This window comes from Molothrus aeneus, chromosome Z (genome assembly GCF_037042795.1).
Source record: "Molothrus aeneus isolate 106 chromosome Z, BPBGC_Maene_1.0, whole genome shotgun sequence".
Taxonomy (NCBI): Eukaryota; Metazoa; Chordata; class Aves; order Passeriformes; family Icteridae; genus Molothrus; species Molothrus aeneus.
In genome coordinates this window covers 12147194-12172772 of record NC_089680.1, presented here as the reverse complement: position 1 = coordinate 12172772, position 25579 = coordinate 12147194, and the positions used below count along the sequence as shown (strand labels likewise).

The following is a 25579-nucleotide window of genomic DNA, read 5'->3' as shown; positions in this document are numbered from 1 at the left end:
ATTTTTCCACCTCCTAATTCAGTCTATAATCCTCCAGTATTTGACTGTGCCTGCTAAAACAGTCAGCAGTGAAAACATCAAAATATTGACATAAAAATTAACTTTCAGCATGAACATCCTAGTTAGGGTAGACAGAGCTGTTTACCCTAACTAGGATGTTTCCATCTGTGTTGTACCTCTGTGCTGTCCCAGTAAACAGGCTAAGCAAAACCAAAACTGGGAGGGCAAAAAAGACTTCTCTAATTCAGTAGCTTTATAACATTTCTCTGCTGTTACCACAGGCTCTGGACTGAAGGAATGCAGCTGATCTCCTGCACATTCCTGTGTAAGAGGTTTATACTCTCAATCCACATAATTGCAGATTCCCTGGCTACTCTTCCAACAGTCATAACAAAATTTCTTCTATGTGTGATCCCTTTGCATAATCCATTCTCAACTGGAAAGATCAGTACTTTAGTAAGAGCATGGAAATTCAGGGGTGGAATGCAAAGTCTCTGTGTGAATTATAACACTCCTGACCACTACATTACTCTACAGCAGACACTGCTGTAAGCACATGTGTACATAGGAACGTGTGCATCTGTTCTGTGTAATTATACTTCATTCATATATTGAGGCAAATTCTGAGAAAACTAATGGACCCATAAAAGGGCACCTTTATGATTTCTGTACAGCAGCCCCAGACCACCCTGCACAGAAAAACTTTTGCATGTAGTGAAAAGAACTGAAGTGCTAGGAGAGTCAATAGATGTGCTTGTATTTGCACAGCCTCTCTTCTGACTCCTCGTGTGGATGCCTCGTTAACTGTGTGCCCAGTCTGTAATTACATGATGGCTCAGTATTTTTTTCCACAGGATTCCTGCCTCATTTAGTGCATGGGCTGGATGAGAACTAATAGAAAGGGCAGTTGTTCTGCCCTGCTCATTCAGTTTCTGGCCATTCCTTCATTTAGTGCAAATCTTCCCAAGCTTATGCTGCACCCAGAATTGTTAGTTTCTCATGACATTCATCACAATGATATCTCACATTCCCTCGAATAGGAATGGATTTATCTTATGAGAGAGGAAAACATTTTATCCCCATTTTAACGTATTAAAGGAAGGCATAAACAGAGAACCATTTGTGGCACATATCCATTAATCCTGGATATAAAACCAAACCACTGAAGCTAAATTAAATTTTTTGTACTTTTCTAGATTCGGACTCCCATTATTTTATCTTCCCGTTCTTTGCCTCTGCTTATGGTTAAATAGAAAGATAAGAGAGATATCATCTTTTGTTTAGAAAGTATTAGCATGCAAAATTTGTACTGTAAATAGACTACAGAATTACAGACTTTCCAAAAGCTTCTTGAATTCTGGCAGGCTTGTTGCTGTGACCACTTCCTTGGGGAGCCTGTTCTAGTGCTCAACCAACCTCTGTGTGTAGAACTTTCTCCTAACATTTAAATCTCCCCTGACTCACCTTTAGGGCATTCCCTCAGGTTCTGTCACTGGTCACCACAGAGAAGAGATCTGTGTCTGCCCCTTTTTTCCATTCATGAGGAAGCTGTAACAGCAGTGAGGTGCCCCCTCAGTCTCCTCTTGTCCTGGCTGAACAGACCAAGTGACCTCAGCAACTTCTCATACGGCTTCTCCTCCAGACACTTGACCACCCTTGTTGCCTTCCTTTGGACACTCTCTAATGGTTTCATGTCTTTCTTACCCTGTGGCACCCAAAGCTGCCCCCAGCACTCGAGGTGAGGCTGCCCCAGTGCAGAGCAGAGCAGGACAATCCCCTCCCTTGCCTGGCTGGTGATGCTGGGCCTGATGCCCCCAGGACAGGGTTGGCCCTCCTGGCTGCCAGGGCACTGCTGGCTCATGTTCAGCTCACCACTGACCAGGACACCTTTCTGCAGTGCTGCTTTCCAGCACCTCATTCCCTGTTTGTCCATACATCAGGGTTGCCCCATTCCAGGTACAGAATCCTCTCTGCTTTAGAGTCAACAGGTCCTCCCAGTTTTGTATCATCTGCAGACTTGCTTACTATCCATCCAGTCCTGTGTCAAAGTCATTTCTGAAGATGTTGAAGAGCACAGGGCTGAGGAGGGAGCCCTTTGGAACCCCACTGGTGACAGATCACCATGTTACTAGTGACATGTCTGATCTCACCTGCCACTGTAACCTGATGTCACCTCAGTCACTGTAACCCTTTGTGCCCCGCCCATGAGCCAGCTGGATGTTTATCCAGCTGTGGGCTGTAAATTTTGTCCAGAAGGCTCCTGTGATCAAAAGCTTTGCTGAAATTGAAAAAGATTATATCATCTGGCTTCTCTTGATACACAAGGTGGGTTACCTTGTCATAAAAAAAATCAGATTTGAACTATGTTTACAGTAACAAAAAGGTGAGTAAATCGGGAATAGTAGTTAAAATTTAATGTAAATAATATTGAGAAACTTAATAAAAAGTGAGGATGAATAGCAGAATTTAGGGGGACACATTATTACACTTTATATCAGTTGCTATCTTGCAGCTCCCATGTTGACAGGCAGTTTGTTGGTATGGTTTTGAGTGATGTCTATGGCTCTTGCCAGAATTAAACCTTTATGTGTATATGGTCTGGTATAGCCTGGTCCCAAGGCTGAGACATCTAAACCAGTTCTGAAAGAGCCAACTTATCTATAAGAAGCAATTCACTCAAGGTAGCAGCACAACCCTACAAACCCTCCACCTTGACTGCTTAGCCCGGCTAAGAAATAAGACCATTGTGCAGATGAAGGGTCATCTTAAGGAATTTCCAGAACTCCAGCCACTTGGGAACAATTTCAGTGCCACTCTGATTAGCCATGATATGGCAGAACATCCCCTAACTCATGTTCTAACCTTGTGCTGAGCAGCAGTGTGGTAGTCCCTAGTCCCCGGGGTGCAGCAAAGTGCAATGATCTCACAGTTTTATTTCTCTGTTTTTCATTCTAGATAGATGACTCCTGAAGATACACAGAATTTGGTAAGTCATTTTTATTTGCATCCTTTGAAAGCACTTTGAGAGAGAAGATTAAGATGTTAATAAATGTATAAAGTTTATTGCTGGAGGCTTTTTATATTGTGGGCCTTGCTACAAAGAATATGGGACACTGTATGTCTTTTCCCTTAACACACAGACACGTAAATATTGCTTGAATTTAAAATACTCACTACTAGGCAGAAAGTAAGTATGCAAAATGTCAACACAAACATGAATGAAATGCTAATTAGATGGATACCAAGGGTTTTAAGAAATATTATACGATTTGCATTACTTCTGTAATAGCACAAAATCCTACTGCTCAGGAATCATGAGACAGGCAAAGAAAGGAAAATTTAGCACTGGCTTTTTTCCCTGCTTTTTTAAACTTTTTTTTGTTTGGCCTGATTCCTGATTTTCAAGTTCTTAACAGAAAAAGCTGCCTGATCCTTCATTTATGTGTGGGTGTGCTTCAGGTGGAAAATGTACACAAAACACAGACACACAATACGAGGCTCTCATCCATTTTTGCTGCTGACAGAAGGGACACACTGCCAAGCTCCCTTCCCTTCTCCTGCATCTCAGCTTCTTCCATGTTCTCCTGCCTTGGACAATGGTGTAACACACCTTCAAGCTCACACAGGTAAGCCCAGTTTCTTCTTTTGTATTGATCCAAAGAAAATCTATATTTGATTTTCATTACCTCCTTTCAATGCCTTACATGTTCTCTGTACATTTTTTACTCAATTACTTCCTGTTCCCTATAATTATTCCTCTTTTCCTTGACCGTCTGACCATGGCATTCTGTTCTTTGCTTTTCTACTTCCTTGTTCCTTTCTCTTTTCATCATCATAAACTGTTCCCCTACTTCTGCATTCCTGCCCCTGGCACTTTCATTTTTATTCCATTTTTAAAAGCTGCTCTGTTTAAATGCCTTTTTTTTATTTTTTGTGCAAGATTCCTAACTCTGTGGGTGACACCAGCAGAGGTTTAATGACTCAACAGGCACTGAGGAGACTTATAATTCTTGTATTTTGAGTTCTAGGCTGTTTATCCCAGCATTTAAAACCAGATCAAACATAACTTCTTCTGCCCTCAATATTTGTGGGAGTTTTCTTAAGTATTCAAGTTGGGACGCTATATATAACTAAATCTTACAGCTGCCAGTTTAAACTTTAAAAAAATTATTTCCTATCCCATCCCTTTTTTCTGCTTCTGTATTCATATTAAGCTACTTGCTACTGAACATGTAAGAGACTGAAGTATGCTCTAATGGCAGTCACTGGCTGCTGAGAACCTCCAATATCCAAATATTTCAGTATTCATACTAAGATGTATGTCATCATTGCTGTTGAAATGTTAGTCAGTGTTTGTCAGCCAATGCCCAAAGAAAATATTAATGGACTTCTTCAGTTTTTAAGAAAAGACTATGAGTTACAAAAATAGCTTCTGCTGCCACATAGATTTTGTATCAGTAGATGATAAATTTTCCTTACATTGAGTTTCAGTCCTATTACTGGAGTTTATTTGGACAGAAACAGCAGCTGTGTTTTGTTAAAGTTTTTCCTCAGGTGTAATGATTATGCCAACCATACACAAACTAAACACCTGCTGCTTTTCACAGCTTCAATAGGATTATAAAGTGTGGAATGCTGGGAAAAATCTCACATGAACGGGTGCCTTAGTATAAGGCTGTACTAATTCACAATCTAGTTAGCAACCTGCCCCGTTAATCAGGAAGACTTGTTGCAGCACTTGACCTCCTGTTATTTTGCCACTGATTGTTATTGCTTTAGTACAATACTTACTGCTGCTCTTGCTTAATTTTCTGCTATGTGCTGTATGTTCACTTTTTAAATGTCTTCCATTATAGGGTACTGAAGAAATATTAACACTACAAACAACTGCAATCAATTCTGATTTTTATTAATACCTTTTATTTCTTTCTTTATTCAAGGGTACTATCTTTGTGAATTAACTTAGATTATGATGGTTTCCAAAATCAGAGCAATTTCAGAAAAAAAAAAAGAAATTTCCTGAGCTAAAAAATTTATTAGGTATTGGAGAGTTGTTTATAGCAAATCACATTACTTTTCCCAACTATATTACTGGTACTAAAAATAGTGCCTAGAGAACTCATTTTCCATAGCAATACAAGTAGAACAACACCTAGTTAATTGTATTTGAAAAGGTTAGCATAGGAATATATTAAAAATATAGCATGTAAGCCAGAAGAGCACTCACATCACAAAAAGCAAGCCCAGTAGTAGCAACTGCAAATTGCCTATTTTTCTCCAAGCTGTTTGGCAAACATGAGACCAAAATGGTCAAATCAAAAACATCTAACATATGGATCAAAAGTTCAGCAAAAAAAGTAATTCACATCCACTTAAATGCAGTACTTACCACTAAGGTCTTCCTGGCTTGACTTACTCTCTGCACTGTGCCAGTCTGGGCAGTTTGGCAACCCACACCTTGCCTGTAACCAGATGCAACACATAGCTGCATCCATACTACATCTATACATCATTTAAAACTCTGCCAGGGAACATCCCTGGGCACGGGACCTTGATGGCCTTTGCTGTCACATTGCCTGAATCAGACAGTTTTGGCTCAAGACCAGTGCAAGGTTGCCCAAAGAACTCCCAGCTCATCTTTTCAGGATATTCATGTCACTACTTCTCTTCCCAGGTGACTCCATGAGCCAGATAGATTCCCAAGGGAGCAGATGCATGTAAAATGCAACATCCCTGCTTTCACATTGCAATTCTGTTTAATGACCTCTGCCCTTCCCAATATCCCAGATTCTGATAGGGTTTCCACGCAGCTCTGGCCACACTGAATTTTTCTCAGATCCTCTGGTAGAACTCACAGCAAAAAGACTCTGTTGCCAGGAGTCAGTGAATTTACACACAGGAGAAGGACCCTTCCTATTTCTGCTTGTTGCTGTATTATGGGGACATACAACCAATTCTCAAGAATAGCACAATAAAGGACTTCGATTTATGTAGATTAAGCTGCAGCTAATGGGGTCACCTTTTTCCCCCTTGTTTCCTTCCTCACATCCTCTGAAGAGGATACCTTTTCCATCTTGCAGCACAATCCTCTCCCAAGCAGGTCCTTCTGTTGCACAACAGGCACACAAGCCCAGAGCTGCAGGTGCATCCTCCCACACACTGCTCTGTATCTGGCTGGAGATGTGACATTCATTGTCACGCTTGTACCACTTTATGCCACCTGTGAAGCACAGGGAGGTCTGAGAATTTCGGTGCATGGCTGCCCAGGGGTCAGGCATTGTGCAGATCTGCTCTAGCATCTGTGTTTTGCTTCAGAATGACCACTGGTTGTTCAGAGCTGCCAATAATTTAATTTGATACTATACATTTGTCCGGCTGCTTAAAAAGTGCTGATGAGCTGGATTTGATTTGACTGAAACAGTGGGACTTCTAAACCAAAAATCTACCAGGACCCATTCTTAGACAGAACTGTTTAGGTTGGAAAAGACATCTAAGATCACTGAGTCCAACTGTTAACCCACCACTGCCAAGTCCACCACTACAGCAGCCCCTAAACACCACGTCTATACATGTCTTAAACACCTCCAGGAATGGTGATTCCCTGGGCAGCCTGTTCCAATGCTTGACCAACTTTCCAGTGAAGAAATCTTTCCTATTATCCAGTCTAAACCTCCCCTGCTGAAACTTGAGGTCATTTCCTCTTGTCCTATTGCTTGGGAGAAGAGACTGACCCCCACCTTGCTAGATACAACCCCTGTCAGGCACCTGTAGAGACTGATAAGGTCTCTCCCAACCCTCCTTTTCTCCAGGCTAACATCCCCAGCTCCCTCAGCGGCTCCTCATGGGACTCCTGATCCTTCCCTAGCTCCGTTGCCCTTCTCTGGAATCACTCAAGTACCTCAGTGTCTTTCTTGACCTGATTTTGAGCTGCTGCTCAGACAGACATTTTCACAGCCTGAGGTTTGTTTTTTGTATTTTACATAAGAAAAATCAGGTCAAATTATTTTTGCAATATTATATGGACAAACCAATATCAGATAAACTTCTGAGATACTTCATCCAGAGATGGTTTCTTTATACTTTTCTTTTTTATACCTCCATACTCTTAGCTTCAGAGAACAGAACTCATGTTTTATCAAGTTCTATGCAGTTTGATGGGCTTCATGTCAAGAATAAGACTAAACAAATAGAGTGATTACAAAACCTCTTGCTAACAGTATAGAAACAGCAAAGAAGGGATGATTGTTTTAACCTTTTGACCTCTTTCACTAGATTTTCTTCTCTTTCTGCTTGTCCAATTGTCATTCAGTATTTATCATTTATTTGTAGCCAATTTTATGATATTGCAAATTAAGGAAGAGTATTGCAAGTACATTTGTATAAGATAAAATGCTCTTCAGCTACACATCACAGAAGCTCAATTGAATTCAGTAAGTTAACTTCTTGTCTGCATAGTTTGATTCAAGTTTATGGTTTTTATTCTACATTTATACAATGGACAGGCTGGAGCTGGTGTACATGGCGCATCCATATTCATTTCCATGGAGTTTAAATTATTCAAGACAGTTAAGGTTCTGGCACTAGCTTTCTTTAATTGAGCCTAAACAAGTCAAAAGCTATCCTTTTTGATCTTTATTTTAGATTTTAATTCTTGAAGATCTATAGCTCACATTGTAGTACCTTCTACATTATATGGCATATCCCCGTTCAGTTTGTAAAAAGGCTGCCCCACACATGAGGGGGCAAAAGCAAAAATTTTGTGACTGGGAAAGGAAAGAACAAAACAGTTTCTTTTTGAGTCCTTTGCATGCAAGCACAGAAATGTGACTCAAGTTTTAGAAGCCCCTTTCCAGTCCTAGAACATGTAGAAATGTTTTACCCGGGTTTCAACACCAACCTGCCTCTGCACACCTCCAGGTGACACTAGAGGATTGTTATGGTCTCATATGTCATGCCTTGCAGTTGGGAAAGGAAATACACCAGCAGCTCACAGGAAATTCTGCTTTCACAGTGTGTCCCTGTGTCTCCTTTTGGAGAGTTACTAAACTACATAGAGAACTAAACTGCATACTTTCACATAAAATGATAAAGGAAGAATTAAATTGAAGCATTCTGATTCCCTATTTGGCCACTAATATATCTTTTCTTTGATTGGATTTCTAGTGTTTCGATGTACTGTGTTTTAACACTGAACAACAAAAAAATAAATATAAGAGGCTGCCATACACTGGATCAGCTGTAATTTGTGACACACAAGCCAAGTGAAAAAGTTAATTTTCTCCTTGGTATTAATTTTCCCCCTCCAAAAGGGACAAAGAGATTTTTTCCCCTCCATATTTCTCCCCTTCTGCACACTCAGGAGCAACAGTGCTGATGAAAGTGTGTAGAAAATTTGATAGGTAAGGAAACTTTATAATATTTTAAATAAACTGTTATGATTCATTCCCCACATTTGAGTGAAGACTAGAACAGAGGAAAAGCTCCAAAAACAGATCCAAAAATGTCCTCTGCTCTCATAGGATGAGAGCTCCTCATGCTAGTGATGACCACAACATTTTAAGGCCCTGACTTTCCTTGCAGCATTATGGATGGGGCGGTTGGGTTTTTGTTTGTTTGTTTGTTTGTTTGTTTGTTTTGTGGGGATCTAAGTGGTAGTTAAGGTTAATGCATTCTCACTCTTTTCCATTTCTCCATAATGAAAAACTAAAAACCTAATGTTCTTTTTCCTTTTTTTTTTTAGTTGTGGCAAATATTTCTACCTCAAACTCCTTTTAACACAGCCTTGTGGATTAGCACTTACAACTGACATGATGGCATTCTTTTATGTGTCATTATCAGAGACAATTTTGCCTGCAGAATTCAAATATAATTAGTGGGAAAAAGACACAGGAAACTCAAGCCCCCCAAAATAAATATAATATTTTGATTATTAAAGGCTATATGCAGGAAAAGTACACAAAAGAGTACTCTGGGATTTAAAAACTACTCCTTTTTTATTGTCCCTTGTTGAAATATAATGTTTGGGTTCTCTTGAAGTACCTCATTTTTCAGACTGTTTCTCTTAGGGAAGAAGCAAGTGTTGAATGGCAGTAGCATTTAGCATGAGTGTCTAAAGCATTTTACATAGCGATTACAAGTTCAAATCCAATCCAAACTGGACAATATTTAGTGGTGAGTCAAAGTTATGTGAAAATAATTACAAAACAGCAGAATTTGTAGTAAATAGGATGCAGCATTACTACCACCAGCAGTTAATTTGGCATTTGCAGGAGGTCAAGGATTCCTTGAACATGAAACCCTAAAGGACAGCCCTGAGGCACATTGATGAACCTGCTCAAGGAAGTTCGACCTGGTCTTCTGTTATGAACAGATGAGATTTTATTGTTTAGAGCTTCTAATTTTCAGAATCTTTGGTTCCTCCAAAACATTAGTTTGATATTTAACATATTTTAAAATTATCATGCAGAAGTTTTTGAAAATCATATTTTAAATTAAATTTACTTGATATAATTATAACAAGATTCTTCTGGCTGATATGCCAAAAAGTTTTTCCACTCTGTTTTACCAAACAATTATTTTACTCTCCTAAATCAGTATTAATGCTTTAGAAGTGCACCAGTAAGTGTTAAAATTTTGGGATGAATCTTAACATTCATGAATACTCAAACCCCTCAGATTTTTACAAGTAATGCTGTATCTGAATTGTAAGGACCTCGAGAGAGGAGGGAAAATTCAGAGTGGAAAATAATTGACTAGAAAACAGGAAAAAAGTTACCTAAGCTTCTGGAGGTGTTTTTATACAGCTGGCTATTAACACACTTCAACTTTATAATTATTTGCTGGATTTGGTTTAGAGAATTTGGGATGTCAGAGTGCAAGGATTTGTTCATGGCTATCCATAACATCAGGGCGTGATGTGGGGTGCTATTAGCTAGTTAAAACTTCTCCCTAAAGAGGAGCCAGTATGTCAGTGAAGGGTTTCTGGCCGTGGTACTTCTTTACCACACTGGGGTTTCTTGTTTGCTTTTATTTTTTTAAATTGCATTTATTTTATTAACTAAATTTCACAACTGTAAAAGCAGTAAGCAGATCAGCACTTGAGCTTAAAGTGAGACCCGCTGCGCATAAACCAAACAAGCGACGAAAAGCTGTTCCTTTTTTCCTGTTTTTAATTACTTCACGCTTTAAAAAAGCAGAAAACATCCGGCGTACAAAGCCCACGGTCACGCCGCACCCACGTGAATTACCACCTCATCACAAGGCCGAGAAACCGGGCGGGCAAACCCCGAAAGAAAGACACAAACAAAGAAACAAAGAATCAAACAAAAATACAGTAAAAACAAAACCACAAACAAACAAACAAACAAACAAACAAAAACAGAAAAAAGGGAAAAAGGAGCGATTGTTGTTGCCAGGCCGCGGCCGCGCCCGCCCCGCCCCCGCCGTGAGGGGGGAGGTACCGGGGGGGGGGGGGCGCCCTCCGCGCCGGCGGCTCCGCGCGCCTCCCCTCGCGAGAGCGGGCGAGGTTTCCGGTGTTGTGGCTGCGGGGCCGCAAAGATGGCGGCGACGCTCCGCGCCCGCTCGCTGAGGCACCTCCGCATCCGAGGTGAGGAGCGTCCCGCGGGCCGCGCCGCCGCCGCGCCACCGCCGCGGTGCCCGCCGGCGCCCCCCGCTCCCCTCCTCCCTTTCTCTTCCCTGTCCCCGGCTTCTTCCTCCCCGCCCGTCTAACGCGCTTCTCTCCCCCCGTCCCCGCAGGTCGGAACGACAGCGGCGAGGAGAACGTGTCCCTCGATCTCAGCCGAGGTACGGGCGGGGCGGGGGGGGCCGCCCGAGCCTCGCTGCGCCCGAGGCGGGCGGGGGGCGCGGCGGAGCGGAGCGGCCTGGTGGTGCCGTGGGGCGGGCGCGGGGCCCGGGGCCGCCGCCGGGGGCTGAGCGGAGCCGCCCGCGGGTGGGAGCCGCTCCTCGGGCACCGTGGGGGCGCGCCGGGGCCGTGCCCGGGCAGCTGCGGGGCCGCGGGGCTCCCCGGCGTGCGCGCTGAGGCTGCTCGGCCGCCGCTGGGGCTGCCCTTGAAGCCCCTGTTGCTCGCAGACGGGGTTGGGCTCAATGGCCGAGCCTCGGGCCGATCGTGCTGTGCGCCTCCGAGCAGCACCTCAGCAGCGGCGGCTGCTCCTGACTCCATCCCTTCTTCGTGTATCCCTACGTGCCCTAGGCCAGCTGGCCACCCCGTGTGCCATGAGCCTCTTGCTCCCAGACCAGCGGCCACTCATGTCCCCTTTGCTCGTTAAATTGCTCCAAACATCCTCCACTGCTCTCAGATCTGTGTCTGGGGGTGGGTGGTTAAGAGGAAGGAAGCAACGCTGATATCTGGTACACACTAAGAAGTTTTGCCTCAGACGAACAGCTACTCGTTCCCTACCCACATGTATATGGTACAAAATGTCATCTTGCCTAGCTGATACTGAAGTAAGGGTTAGACTCTCCCAAAGAGACTGGTAAAATTCAAAAAGCAAATTGGAATGTTACTGCTGTAGAAGTGGTGATATTTCGTGGGACAGAGGATCCTGGTCTGGGGAGGGAATGAATTTGATGCTGGTGTGTAACTGTTCTGCTTCAGGAAGGAGACCCAGGATGACTATTATGCTGAATAGATCCATTTTATGGGGAAGTAGGCAGGGAAATGACAGAATCAATGAGATAAAAGTGGCCTGTGAAATGGAAAGGAAGTAAAAATACCAGCAGTAGAAGTACTGTTTTCATCTTGGAATTGTTGATACTGCATTATACTTTCTCTAATTCTCTTTTCCCACAAAGTAAGCTGTGTTTAGAATTATTTTATTAAGCAATTTTATTGTGGGCTGCAAGTTATCTCTGTGTATACATATGATATTTACAAGTGTGTTTTAATAACCAGGAAAACTGCTGGGGTTTCCTCAGTTTAAAGAAACAGACTCTTCTCATTCTGTCTCCCAGTGGACATGATTGCTTTAGAGAAAAGCTGTCTTTAAAAATTAAAACATGTGAAGCTTTCATCAGCAAAATGTGGAATGAAGTCCTTAACAGTTTAAGCACATGACAAAGTTATTACTGGAAGCAATGTTGCGTGTTTATGAAATTTGCAGAATTGGGATTTTAAAGAATGGGTCTAATTTTTTTTTAATGTTCTGTAGCATACTGAAGTATTTTGAGGTGAAAGTACAATACACAAAATTTAAATGCTGGAGTGGTAATTTTGAGATGTGATGTGTTTGAAATCTTCTATTCAGAATTCGATAGCTGACTATCATTGTGATTTTGATTCTTACCATGAGGTGTTTTCAGCTGCCTGTTGATTCCAAACCACATTTTTAATATGTGTTTTCTTTTTTTTTTAATTAGAAGAGGTATTTTGCACTGTGTCAATATATCATCTATTACCAAAATAGTAAATCATTGGGGAAATCGAATAAGAAGCTACTTTAAATTTAGATGTTAAAAACCCAACGGTTTTGGGTTTTTTTGTTAGACTACAGCTGACTGATCAGTAACCATATAGCACCATATATCTGTGTAGATATTAACTGCATTTTAAAGAGGAAGCAAAAGTAAGAAGCTTAAAAGTCTCAGCAAGACATTAACTGAGCTAGATGATAACTTGACTTCCATGGTGAACACGAGTATTTGTTTTTCCAGCTGTTACAATAGTTATGTAAGCAATTATTTTAAATATTTTGTTACCCTAATTTGGTACTAATAGCACAATGTTTTGATTCACTGTGTTGTGCAGATCACATAGTTTTCCACAGGGCTCACGTTTGCATTAGCTTAAAAGAATGTTCTAATGTTTTTTGTTTCCTGGTACAACTGAACTTTGTGTTGATTAATGTGAAATATCTGATTTGGGCAAAGTAGAGAGTCACCATAAACAGAGCCTCAGCCATATGCTTCTAGTTACAGGGGCCTCTTTGCTACAAACACAAGAAATTATATTGGCACTGCCTTATTTTGAGTAGTTTCCTGTTAGTAATGGCATGACTTAGCCTACAGGTAAGTAGGCTATACTCGTCCATACCTGTGACTGCACTTTCCATGCAAGAGGCCAGTAGTGGTACAAAGAATTTCAAAACAAATAATAGATGTGGGAAGAACACTGCAGTTTATGCTGCTCTGAGTTCTGCTTCTTCATGGCTTTTTGAGCAGTAAGGCGTGAGGACTGCCTTGCTGCTTGCAGAGTGCTCTGCATTTCTCTGTATGTGTTTGGTTTGCTCTTTTCTCTGGTCCTGTAGTTAAAGTTGCTCATGTTTTCGCAGAAGACACCAAGCTTTTTACAAATTTTTGCTATGGCTGCTATACTAGGTTTACTTTTTGGAGCTTCTTGTTACTTTGCCTTTTAAAAAATGATACATTATGTTTATGAAAGCCATTTTACATGGTGGTGGGTGCTGCATTTTGTGTGTTTGTGTAGGTATGTGTGAGCTTTCTGTTTACACTTATTAGCCTGGTTGAAGATGATAATGTGAATAAGTATGTGGTTTGCTTTTTATGTGTTTTTTTTTTTACTTTTTTGGGGGGCAGAGTTGGTTCTTTGGGGGTTCTTTGTGTGTTCTTTTGTTTGGTTGGGGTTGTTTTTTTTTGTTTGGGTTTTTGTCATTTGGTTGGTTGGTTTTGAGTTTTTTGTATTTATTTTGTTTCTGAGTCACTAAGCCCTGCCCATCTTCTAAGGGAATTCAGATGGATCTTTTTTTAAGAAAACCACTTTTCTGAAGGGTTGATCGACTCTGGAAAAATTGTCCCCAGGATAAACATTTGTGTGTATAATGTTGATATAGTAAGAAAAAATGGTGCAGATACGGGGTAGACTCATTGCTTTTGTCTAGTTAAATCGTATGTCATGTATTCTGTTGATTACAAAATCGCAATTAATAATTGGGATTTAGAACACTCATGTTCAGGCCTTGTGTTATATTACCTGCTCAGAATAGAACAGAAAAGGAAAAAGAGGACAGACTCACCACCAGTACAACTCCCACTGCAGTCATCTGGAAGGAATTAGCAGTGGGATGAGAGAGATTGGTTTAATTAGACTACTGAAATCAAGCTTGTAACTTCCGAAGGCCAGAAATGACAATTGGAGGTATCAACCAGATTAGTGCATTTGGTAGGAGTTTTTCCACTGACTTTGGCCATGGTTGTGTATATAACATAATACAAACATTGTGCACCTCTTCTTTGTTTCTGACTTGTTTTACAGGCATTTGAAGTTGAATCACAGAAGCACATACACCTCCTAGAGCTCTGGGCACTGTTAAAGGCGTGTGTAATCCACACTTAATGTGCTCCTAAGTTTTACAGGGAGGTTAGACTATGTGACCTTGAAAGGTCCTTCTCAGCCCAAGCCATTCTGTGATTCTTTGCTCACCACTGGAACTGAATCACCTTATATTGCTAGGTGACCAATACCTCTTCCTTTGTTGGGATTTTGGCTGTTGTCCTTGGATCTTGAAGGCCTAAGTAGTTTGGAACTTGGTTAGTTGAGAGCAGTCGCATGGTTCATTATCTGTCCTCAGGCTCATCTTCCTTCAAGGGATCCCTGTTTTCTTGGAATCTTGTAGCTCAGAGATTGCCCTGGCTATTAGGAACTTTTCAGAGCTTGTTTGCTTACTGGTGCAGGGGTGCCAACTGCTTACTGAAGTTGAGTAGAGTGCTGTCTGTGTGTGTATGTGTTAATTTCCTCCTTTCTGAGGGTAGCAGTCTTCACTTGCTGATAGTGTCCTTTTTAAACAACTGAAACGTACCTATCTCAAGCATTAGTACTTTAAGTTATTATTCAAAAACATGAATTACAAGATTCTACTTTGGTTTATCACCTTTTCTTGTACAACCAATTCTATTTGTAGAGATTTTGTAGATGTTGAGTCTTCTAACTAACGCAGGACATACATGAACAAAGCAGCAGCTGAGAAAACTAGTTTTTTTTTTTTCTCCCTGAGACTGGTATCACAAAATTGACTAGTGTTATCTGAGAAAATACTCTTCCCTTTTTTGTCTTCATTTTTTCCTGTCATGTAGGTAATAATAAAACATAAAGGAGTTCCATTTAACTTCATGAGATCTAAGCGGTGTTACTTTTCTTACTGTGCTTCCATAATTTTAAACCATGTAGTATTTGAGTCCATGTTCCTGCATGGTATATCATAGTGCATTGCATGCAGGGCAAACATCTCGGGATGCTATTTGCAGTTTACAGCCCACAGAAATGTCAGGCATTTTTAAGGGTTATTTGTGGGATAGTTAAAGAAGGCTGGATGAATTTTGTTTCCAAAATCAGCTTGAGATTTGATGACCATACTGTTTCCAGCTTTCTTCATCAGTGTGGAAGAAGCAGGGAGGAAAAGAGCACACATCTGATACTGAAATCTTGAGTAGTGGGGGAAGCAGAAAATAACCCTTTTGTATTGCTTGCAGCGTGGCAGTAGGGAAACCACGGCAGAGATGGCAGCTGGCGCATATTTTTGATGGCTCAGAGGCAGTTCTTCCACGCTAATGGCAAGTCTGTTGCAGAAAGCCTTTAGGTGGTTCTTCCTGTGCTTGTGGGAAATGTAGCCTGGCCTGAAATCCTGGAGAAGTGGGGCTCCGCCACACCATAGAAACAGTGTTTTTTAAATAGTCAGATAATCAACATGTGTGGGCACCTTTCACCCTCACTTTGCAGTATGCCATCATTTTCATGGGTAGCTATAGCAGGATGTTGTGCTTGAGCAGGTCACGCAGAGCAATAGGTGTTTTTTTGCTCCCTTGTTTGTGAATCTGTAACAGAAACTGTAACAGTCATAAGAAGATAATTAGTAACATTTTTTATTCAGTCTCCTAGGGCACGAAGTATGCAACAATGGGGCAAAAACCGTTGGAGAGACCTCTTTGCTGACTGAGAAATGTTAATGCTGCATTATTTTTGTATGTTGGAGTTTTTTATTGTATAGGAGGAGCAAAGGGAAAGTGATCGATGATGGTGGCCTGCTAACTTTTCTGGCAATGTCTAAGCTTTCAATAGGTTTTAAAAGTAAGAGAGTTAAAGTGCTGAATACATGCACTTCAGAATTAAGTCATACACTTAACTGTCCTGTGTGCACTTGTGCTTGCACTTGTGCCTTAGTTGACTGTTGTTTCAGAATTGTATAGTGCATTGTCCCAGTTAGATTAATAACACTTTTGTACCTTTGGCTTTGCTTCCTAAGCACTTGCTTTTATAATCTTAAGTATTCTCAGAACTACTAAGATGGTGTGCTTACAATATTTCCACTTTCCATTTCTTCAAAACAAGAACCACATTTTTAATGAAAGAAAAATTTCAGCAAAAGACCACTTTAAAATCTTATGACTTGTTTGTCTGTTGTTAAGATTTCTGTAAGAATTGGGTACTACCATGTCTTTGAAGATCCGCACTTATGTCTGTCTTTAAAGTTTTTGAGTACAGCACCTCTAAATTTGTTTTTGTGTGTGGGTTCTTTGTTCTAGCTGTTGTGGTCAGAGAATAAAACAACTGTTCCAAGATCTTGTACTTTCTATTACAAGAGATTATTCTGTGATTGGGATCACTATACTGATCCAAACACCTTCGTAGATGTTTAAGCAATGCTGTGTTTTCACGACTTTCTTCAACATACTTCCTTCCTCCCTGAGTGCTGGAGTGTCAAACTCTCCTGCTGCCTTCTTGATATATTTGAATCTTTGTCATAAATGTTACTCATGGTTGTTTTGTTGCTTCCCAGCATCTCCCACTTAGAGGTTAGAGCAGTGCTTAGTTTCAGCATTTTTTTCTGTTAGAGCCTATCCAGTGTAGATACTGTCTAAAGGAACTCACCCCTCATCATAAATACAGTCAGCAAGGAAGCTGTGTCAGCCATCTCCTGTCTATAAAGAAATGCATCGCTTGCCCAAGCTGATGACTTTCATTGCTACTTTACCAGTTACCTGGCAATCTCAGAAGTTTTACCCTAATAACATAGAAGAGATGCTAACATCAGGTACAGTTACTTTTCTTTAAAGTAGGAAGAAGTGAAATAGCCATACTTTAAATTGCAATTTTCCTACTCATTAATATCCATACAAACTCTGACACTGCAGAAAGGAGCATTGCTCAAGAGCTTTACAGGACAGCTTAAGAAGTGATGTTGAAATGACAAATGACTTGGGAGAATGTACTGAAAAATCATGTAAGTCTTTCTTAATTTTTATACTAACAGAAACTCATTCTGAGATTTCTTTTTTTCAAACAGTAAATGGCATAAGTCATCTACTTTTAATACTAACTACCTTCTTGCAACTAAGACAAGAACATGTGTCTTTGAGGCTTAGATAACTACACAAAAGATCAGGTAAAGTAAGAAGTTTGCTTTTCTTTGGAAATGTTTTACCTGCATGCAGGCAGGCAGATGCTTGCACAGTAGTGCAGGTGAATTCACACACTGAGCAGTGCTCCTGTGCATAGTTCTGTTACAGAAGGGTAGGTGACATAACAGTACTACAGAGGTTCTGGCTGGTATTGATCAATTTTTTAACCAGGTTCTGGCTGGTATTGGTCAATTTTTTAAGCTGAGGATATAACTGTACATTTACATGTAACTGTGACAATAAAATGTATCTGTTCTAGTTTCAGAATCTGTAAGGTTGGTATATTTGTATATGTTGCAGAAATGTTTTTTTTTCATTTGCCTATCATCTGGTGTGGTGATGGAAAATTTTGGAAGCAAAACTTCAGAACATGATTAGTGAAGTGTGCATTCATCATATCTTTGCATCTGATGTAAAGGAGGAACACTGGTAAAGATGCATAAATGAGACAATGTAGTAAAAAAACCCCAAGCCAAACACAAAATCCAATCCCAAAAAGCAAACAAAAAATACTTAGTTATATTTTTTAGTTATGTTACTGAATTTTACTAGGACATACTTGAAAGCTTTCTAGCTGTCACTAGTGGCCTGCATAAAGTTTGCGTAAATAAATATAATGGGGAAATCTCTTCACCTGAATTCTGCCTGAGCAGCAATAGCCTTTGAATCAATGTTGTTCATTAAAAAATTAACCCTGATAGCCTTTATGAGCATTTTCTTAGAAGGGGAGATTTTTTTTCCTAATTGTACTGGTTTTGTTCTTCCCTAGACTTTTCTAAGCTCATTTTAGTTCAAATACTGTCTACTGCTATAGGTTTGGGTACCTCTGAAAATTGACTCAGCTGGTTGCTCCTGCAACATTTCAGAAATACAGTTTTAAGTTTATTTATTTATTTATTTATTTGCTTGTTTAGTAGAATTGTGTTTGTCTGAGATGCAAAATGAAAGTTTTTACTTCTGTTTCAATTGGAAAAATGGTTACAGAACATAATTTCATGCTGTTTATAAATTATAGTTTCAGTAACCATTTAAGTCCAAGAGAGAAAAAGGGTTGCAAAATGGTAAAGATGACTGTTACTTGCCATCTTTGAAAGGGCTCCTGTGAGTTAGCAGTCGTTTGGCTGACATGAAGTAAGTACATCTCTGTCTCCTATTTGCATAAGTGTTCATTGTGAAATTAACTACTTCTGTTGATTTGGGGACTACAGAATGATTGGTAGGAGATATTTATACTTAGAGTTAAGGTGTTTAAAGCAAAACAATATGGCCTTGACTTATGGAAAAATACACAGTAATTGTAAGAGTAACAAGGAATTACTAAATTAATCTCTTCATGTAAAAGTGTGTGGTGAACAACACAGGGATTTTGTTTGGTTTTTTTTAGCTGCATAGAAGATTGGTTTCCTGCTTGAAGTGTACATAGACTATAAATAAATACATATATTTAAAAATAATTGCTTCATAAAAATGGAGGACTATCAAGAAGACCTGTTGCCTAGAAATTGCTTATTTAAAAACAAATTATTAAATCTGTAAGTAATCTTATTCCTTTGTTACCTCCTGAGCATCAGTGTAGTCAGAATTCAGTTTGAGCAACCTCATATCTAGAGAATTTAGAATGTGTTCATCTCCTTCTTTATGCAAACCATATGTGTGTGTCACGGGTAGACTTCTGGGTTTTTTTCATGAAGTACAAAAAAATGAAATAGAAAAAATCTTGCTGTTTCTATAAATGTGGCATTTGCAGCTCAATTTTTAGCTTAGCCTGTTACTTCAGCTGGATAGGTTTTTCTAAGTTGAGATTGACCAATAGATTAGGTGTCTTCTGTCTTCAGAGAATTGTATTTAGATCTTGTGAAATCTGTAAATATGACTGACACTTCCTGTGCTTTTTCAGGAGAAAGAGTAGAAGTCTTGAATGGTCACAGCTACGTGACTGTATTACCTGTGTGACACAAGTACACGTCCTATTCCTAGTATGAGGGAATGAAGCCTGCAAATATCATCAGTCAGCACTGTTTTGAAATCTTCTGGTTATATAGCATTTTAGGATGGGGAAGTTAACACATGACATTTGCTGCAGTTTAAATGTTTCCTGCTTCAGTCAGTGCTATTTGCGAATTGCAGTTTCTAGTTGTGTCCCTGTATTAATGTTTGAATTTGAGTGTGTTACTACTTTGGTGTTTCCATGTCATGCAAATTGCCCTTCATTTCTTGGTTGGAAAACTGGGTAATCCTACATCTGGTAATGTTGATGGATTTCTTACATGATGCCCCGTGTAACAGGATATTTCTGGGGACAGTGGCTGCTTCTGACTGCTTTGAGTTAATTGGTAAGAGCCATGTAACATTTATGCTTTCAGGTTCTTGAACATACAGAAATGATGGAGAGAAGAATCAGAATGCTTATTGAGAAAGTAGTCTCAGAATAAAATCATATGTCAGTTTGTTAATATTCAGAGAAATATGTGATCAAAATTCTTAGGTGGTTTTGAAAGCAGATTTGCCTGGTCCACTCTCCAAATACTGGTTGCAAGATGTCAGAAAGACACAGTGTTTTGTTAAAACAACTGAAAATTATGACCATCCTGATATTTCTGCTTCTAGGAGTGGTGGCAGAAAAGAAGAAAATGGATTGGAGGAACTGAAGATAATTTTCTAAACCATTACAATAAATTTATATTCACCCTTCAAATTTGTTGTTGATGTTCTGGGAAGTACTAATTTGATTTGTGTACCGACATAAGCAATTTTGTAAATCTGGGAAAGGCTTTTACTGGCTCTTGACCATAAGAACAGTTGTACTGGGTCACTCCAACCTTGGCAGTAGTTTATAATTGTTGCAGAGAAGAGAGCAGAACAACAGGGCAAACAAATGCGTAGTCACACAGTTATGGAATGTTCCCCAGCCTCCAGCATTTTGACCCTCTGTGTATTTTGTCTCCTTTATTTTTTCTTTTAAACATCTGAGCTTTTGAAAGTTTAAAGGAAGTTCTTGCTGAATTTAACTGGATTCCAGAATAATTTATATTTGTGTGTTAAGTGACCATGATAAAAATTTCAAGAGACTATAATTCAAGTTTGGTTTTAGTCAGGATAATACGCAATAGTTACAGTTGTATATCTTGCAGAGAGATGACATTCTGGTGGGATTTTTTTGAGGGGCAGGAGGTGGGGGAACTGCGAGTAAGTTTGTAATTCACAAAGATATGTATCAAGACTTATTGCTGTGATTCTTGTCATCAACATCTCTTCTCCCTGGGAGCTGAGGATATAACTGTACATTTAAATGGAGGACTAAATTAAATACTTTCTCTCTATGAATAGACAAGAATTTTTTTAAGAGTTGTTTTTTTAATATGCCTTGGTACCTTGCGTAGTCTTAACTAATAATATTTAATACTATTTTCGTAATTGATCTTTGAGGAAGTTTATGCAGTACACTAGATTTTGTATTGCTATAAAGCATTTAAAGAATAATTTGTTTATCAAAAACTGTATGTAATTAATTTTCAGGTCAGCCTTGTAGTTATCCTTTGGAATGGTCCTTCAGTTTTCTCTTTCTATCCTGGAAGGCTTTTAACATTTCATCTATGAAACCCATTTTTTAGAAGTTTTAGCAGTAAAAATTGCTGTTTACAAAGCTGCCATATACGATCATGCATTGGGAATAGTTAACATAATTCCTAGGTGAGGATATAAGAATGGCTTTTGTACAGGTATAATCTCAGTGTCTTGGTTAGAAATAAGATTATAAGACCACATTTTGGAAAGTGGTTCATTTTGGAGCTGCTCTTCAAGCTGACTGGAACACCAAACTGCTTATTTCCTGCCACCTTTATATGTACTTAAGAATACTAAAATGAAAAAAAAAAAGTCCTTTAATTTACAACATTTGTGCACATCTGCAGAAGAGAAATCTGTACAATCACAGTAGGCATTTAAATTTTACTCAATTTTTTCAGAAGCTCGTGTGTGTGCCAAAGTAATCCTGATACTTGGTTTCCTGTTTATCTGAAGTTCTAGCAATTTCTAGATCCTACCTTGAATACACTGTCTTTTCCACTGATTTCTAGTTTGTAGGTATTTTTGTATATGAGTTTTTTACCTGAGTGATGTAGGGAGAGGAATAGTTTTGAGACTTTCTTTGCTGACTGCCATGAAAGAGAGAATGTGTGTTTTTTTTCCATATTAGTGAGCCAGTTTCATACATTCATAGCTTTCTTAAGCAGCAAGGGAGAAAATAGTCTCAGTTCTTAGTTTTTGTTTGCTTTCTGTTTTCACATACATGAGTTACTGGAACTTACCTATATTCAAAATAAAGTGCTCTTTGTATGGTTTCCCCATGAAAGCTATGGGAATCAAACTAAATAAGTCTCTAGGTGCATTCTGCTGAAATCACGCTTAGTCATAGGTACTTTTTAAGGGGTTACCCTCAATTGTTAAAACTTGATATGCATGTGAATTTTTTTAATCTAAGATTTTCAAGTCTTACTTGGCAAAACTTACAGTACGAAGTATTTATGGCTTGAAGTGTTAACTATAAAGTATTTATGGCTTTTACTGTGATCATAGAGGATATCTATCTGGCTCAGTATTCAGTACATTTTTCAATGTAACTACATTAATGTGATACTACAAACAGGTTTTACACTATAAATTGAGACATACCTTCAGTCTAAATATGTATTATTGTGTTTTTGAAAATCACACATGGAGTGTAAAGTGTTCGTGCACTAATTTTTTAGAATCTGGCAAAGTAGAGTTCATGTGTTAATTCAAATACTGCAGGAGTGATCTGTGTTGCAGAGTTTGCTTTTTTATGTAGCTTTCTCATCTTTCATATTCTCAGGTTTTCTGTGAAGTTTCCACCTTTTTGAATTAAATGTAAATTAAGAATACTTTAATATCAAGAAGATTACATAAGTGATTTTTAGAATTACATAAGATTTTTATTTTTTAGCAACAATTTGATAATGGTAGAATGACTTACTGTTGATGATCACCAGATCATCAGAATGATCCATTATCCAATCATTACTGTGATTCTTTCAGTAAGAGGAAGATGACCTCTCATGTATGTTAATGGTGAGATGACTGACTGTAGTGAAGTACAACTTCCTTCTTTAAAGGAAGCATTTAGAAGTATTTGATCTTTTATTTCACTTTTTGGCCTTGTGATTCTAGTAGGTGTGACATCAGCTGCTCTTGTGACATCACTCTCTCACTTGAGAGTTACTGAATATATATACACGTTGGCTACTGTCTACAGTACTGTGTACTGTTTTAGCACCTACCAAGTGATGCATATAATACACACTCCTCAGTTCAACTCATGGCTGACTGCAGAGCTACTGAATTATTTGTGTGCTAAAGCCTGCCATTCTTTTTTTTTTTCCTTTTTCATTGCCATGTGCAAAACAGAACAGCGAATTGTGCTTCTAGCATACTGAATGTGGTCAAACAATGCTGGTAAATCTGTCAGGGAAAAGAAGTCGTCACTTGTGCTAATATAGCTATTGCTGGTCCTATTTCATCCCTGCATTAGATGGAGTGCTAGCTGTTTTGTGTAGCTAGAGTAGCTGACTTCTGTCGTGTTCTTTCTCTCTGGAGAATGGGATCTGTCAGAATGCATCATGGTTCTCGCTGGGGAAAAACAATGTCACGGTCCTGAAGGGGTGAAAAAATGAGTCAAGCCTTAAAAGGTCATGGGAGTTTAAAAACAAACAGCAACTCAACATTGGAGATTTTTGATATACAGCATCTGTGAATTACTTTTAGGCATAGAGAATCACGGAGTTCTTGAGGCTAGAGTTTTTAAAAACACCGGCTTTGCTCTGTGCTGAAGATTATAATTGTAAGTACAGGGTGTTAGTGCAAAGAATTGTGGGTGAAAAACTCTGTTTAGTATAACAGAAGTAAACAGAACAACTACTGCTACTTCAAAGTTTTTGCTGTCCAACAAAAAGCAGACAGAGAAAATAAGAATATTGATGAGCAAGCTAAGCTCTTGCTGCAGGACACAAGTGGGCTGACTTGCAACTTTTATATGTATCAACAAGTTTTTAGATGACATTTGAGCAAAGTGGCTCTGTACAATAATTGGGACAACTTGCCAATTGTAAAGTCCATGCAAAAAAAAAAAAGGGGGACTTTTTTACACTGAGCGTCATGTGGAACAGTTATGTCTTGCTTCCACCACTCTACGTCTGAATGGCTCAGTGACACAGCTACTTCTGAGTGGGTTTTGTAAGAATTTAGTATTCAGTTTGAATCAGTAACTCAGGAGGGAATGAACATAGAAGAACAAGAAAAGGATTTTACTGAGATACTTGGCAGGATAATTTTGTTGTGAATTTGAAGATGGGTGCTGAAGTAGTGTAAAGGAGAAAGGTGTGTTGTACAGTGGGACAGGAGAGGGAAGGAGAGTAAGGGAAGGGAGTCGCACATCCTTTGGCAGATGAAATCTGGAAGATCAGTTTAGCAATTTTGCACAGCTGCACCCTCAGAAGCACCATGGGAAAGAATGTGAAGATATTTGGTGGTTGCTGTGGGCCAGCTGGAGATGGTAGAATCATTTTGATTGATCATTGAGTTCAACCATAAACCAGACATTGCCAAGTTCATCACCAAACTGTGTTCCTAAGTGCCACATCTGTGCATTTTTTAATTACCTCCAGGGGTGGTGACTCAACTACTTCTGCGGGCAGCTTGTTCCAGTGCTTGACAACCCTTTGGATGAAGAAATTTCTCCCAATAAAAGTCAGTGTATCAGTAATAAAGGCAGTGAGTCAGGAAAGAAAATACTTTTGAGGGGGTCTTAATAAGTAGCTTATCTTCTTGGTTTTTTTTTGTTGTAGATACAAAACAGGAGGAGCTAGAGAGTAAGAGCTAGGAAATCTCTGCAGCAGATATGAACTGGGGTCCTTAAAACAACAGATACAACACTGATGAGTGTAGTGGGCTAGAGCATTGTGCTAATAACACCAGGGTTTTGAGTTCAATCCCTGTATGAGCCATTTACCAAAGAGTTAGTCAGTGATTCTTGTGGGTCCCTTCCAATTTAGAATATTCTGTGAATCTGTGAAACAGCAACGGGAGCCCCTTCCTCTCCCTCCACAACCCTCCCACCAAATCAAAACAAACAAACAACAAAAAACCCACCTCTGACAAACTGAAACAAAGGGAAAACCAGACAACAAAAAGAAAGTCTTTGTCAACACCAAGATGAACTATTAACCTTGACAATGAAATCTTAAGGCTGCGATATTTCTTTGGAAAATCAGTCTGTGATTTTGTGCTATGCTTTTTGCTATTTCTGCATTACTTGGTATTTTATAATGCCTTTGTAAGATTTTGTGACAGGAAGATAAATAGTGCTGGATCTGATCGGTGATTACAGTAAAGCTACATGGCTTAGTTTTTAGAATCCAGGGTGTATTCAGTCTATTTCCAAGTCCATTTCAATGTGAGGGACAGACTAGCGAAAGACTGAATCGCTACTTATGAAGTCACATTGGTTTGTTCAAATTCTCTTACATCTGTAACATGAGGTTTTCTTAGGCCTGCCTACCTTCCTTACTGGCTTTACTTTTACTAAAATGAGTAATACTTAAGTAATATAAATTTTCTACTTCTTTGTAATGTATGATGCATTTTCAGAAGAAGGAAAAAGATAGTCTTTCCTTGAAGTTAGTATGTCACAGTTATTTTGTTAAATTTTTTATGGGATACTTTTTGTGAGAAGGTTCTTCTGAAGTTTAAAACAAGACTTCACCTGACAGTATTTGACCAAAAAGGCTTCTGTTATTTTAGTTCCTTCTGAGATAATATACTATGAGAGGGTCTTTATTTCTTTACTGTCTTGTTTTTCTGTAGCAGTATTGGTTTTGGTAAGATTGAAGAGTGAGACAGCTAACTTGCTCTACTTATATTATCAGTTCTGTAGTGGAAATGTCTGTCATGTTCTCAGTTTTCTCACAGTTTTGTAGCTTTTGCTCTGAAACCCTAGTTTGCTTCAAATTACTTACCTGCTAATAAAGCTTCTGGGAAATACCTGACTGCCCTGCTAAGCACCACAAACCTGTCTTTACTCAAACTTTTCAGTCTCTAAAAATGAGTTTTTCCGCAATTGAAAGAGGACACGGTGAGGAAAAAGTTGACGTAGCTGCAGTTTTTCATGCAAAAATAGAGGAAAGTGGTTTTAGTGTAC

At 39.3% G+C, this 25579-nt stretch overlaps 1 protein-coding gene across 1 annotated transcript in view; it reads left to right on the top strand.

Annotated features, from left to right (window-relative positions):
* Positions 1-10549: 10549 nt before the first annotated feature.
* RICTOR (RPTOR independent companion of MTOR complex 2) overlaps positions 10550-25579 on the top strand; it is a 75878-nt gene continuing 60848 nt past the window's right edge. Inside the window, exons 1-2 of the mRNA XM_066568647.1 lie at positions 10550-10606; positions 10756-10803. Coding sequence (XP_066424744.1) covers positions 10558-10606; positions 10756-10803 — 97 coding nt within the window. The 5' untranslated portion in view covers positions 10550-10557. The remainder of the gene's footprint in view (positions 10607-10755; positions 10804-25579) is intronic.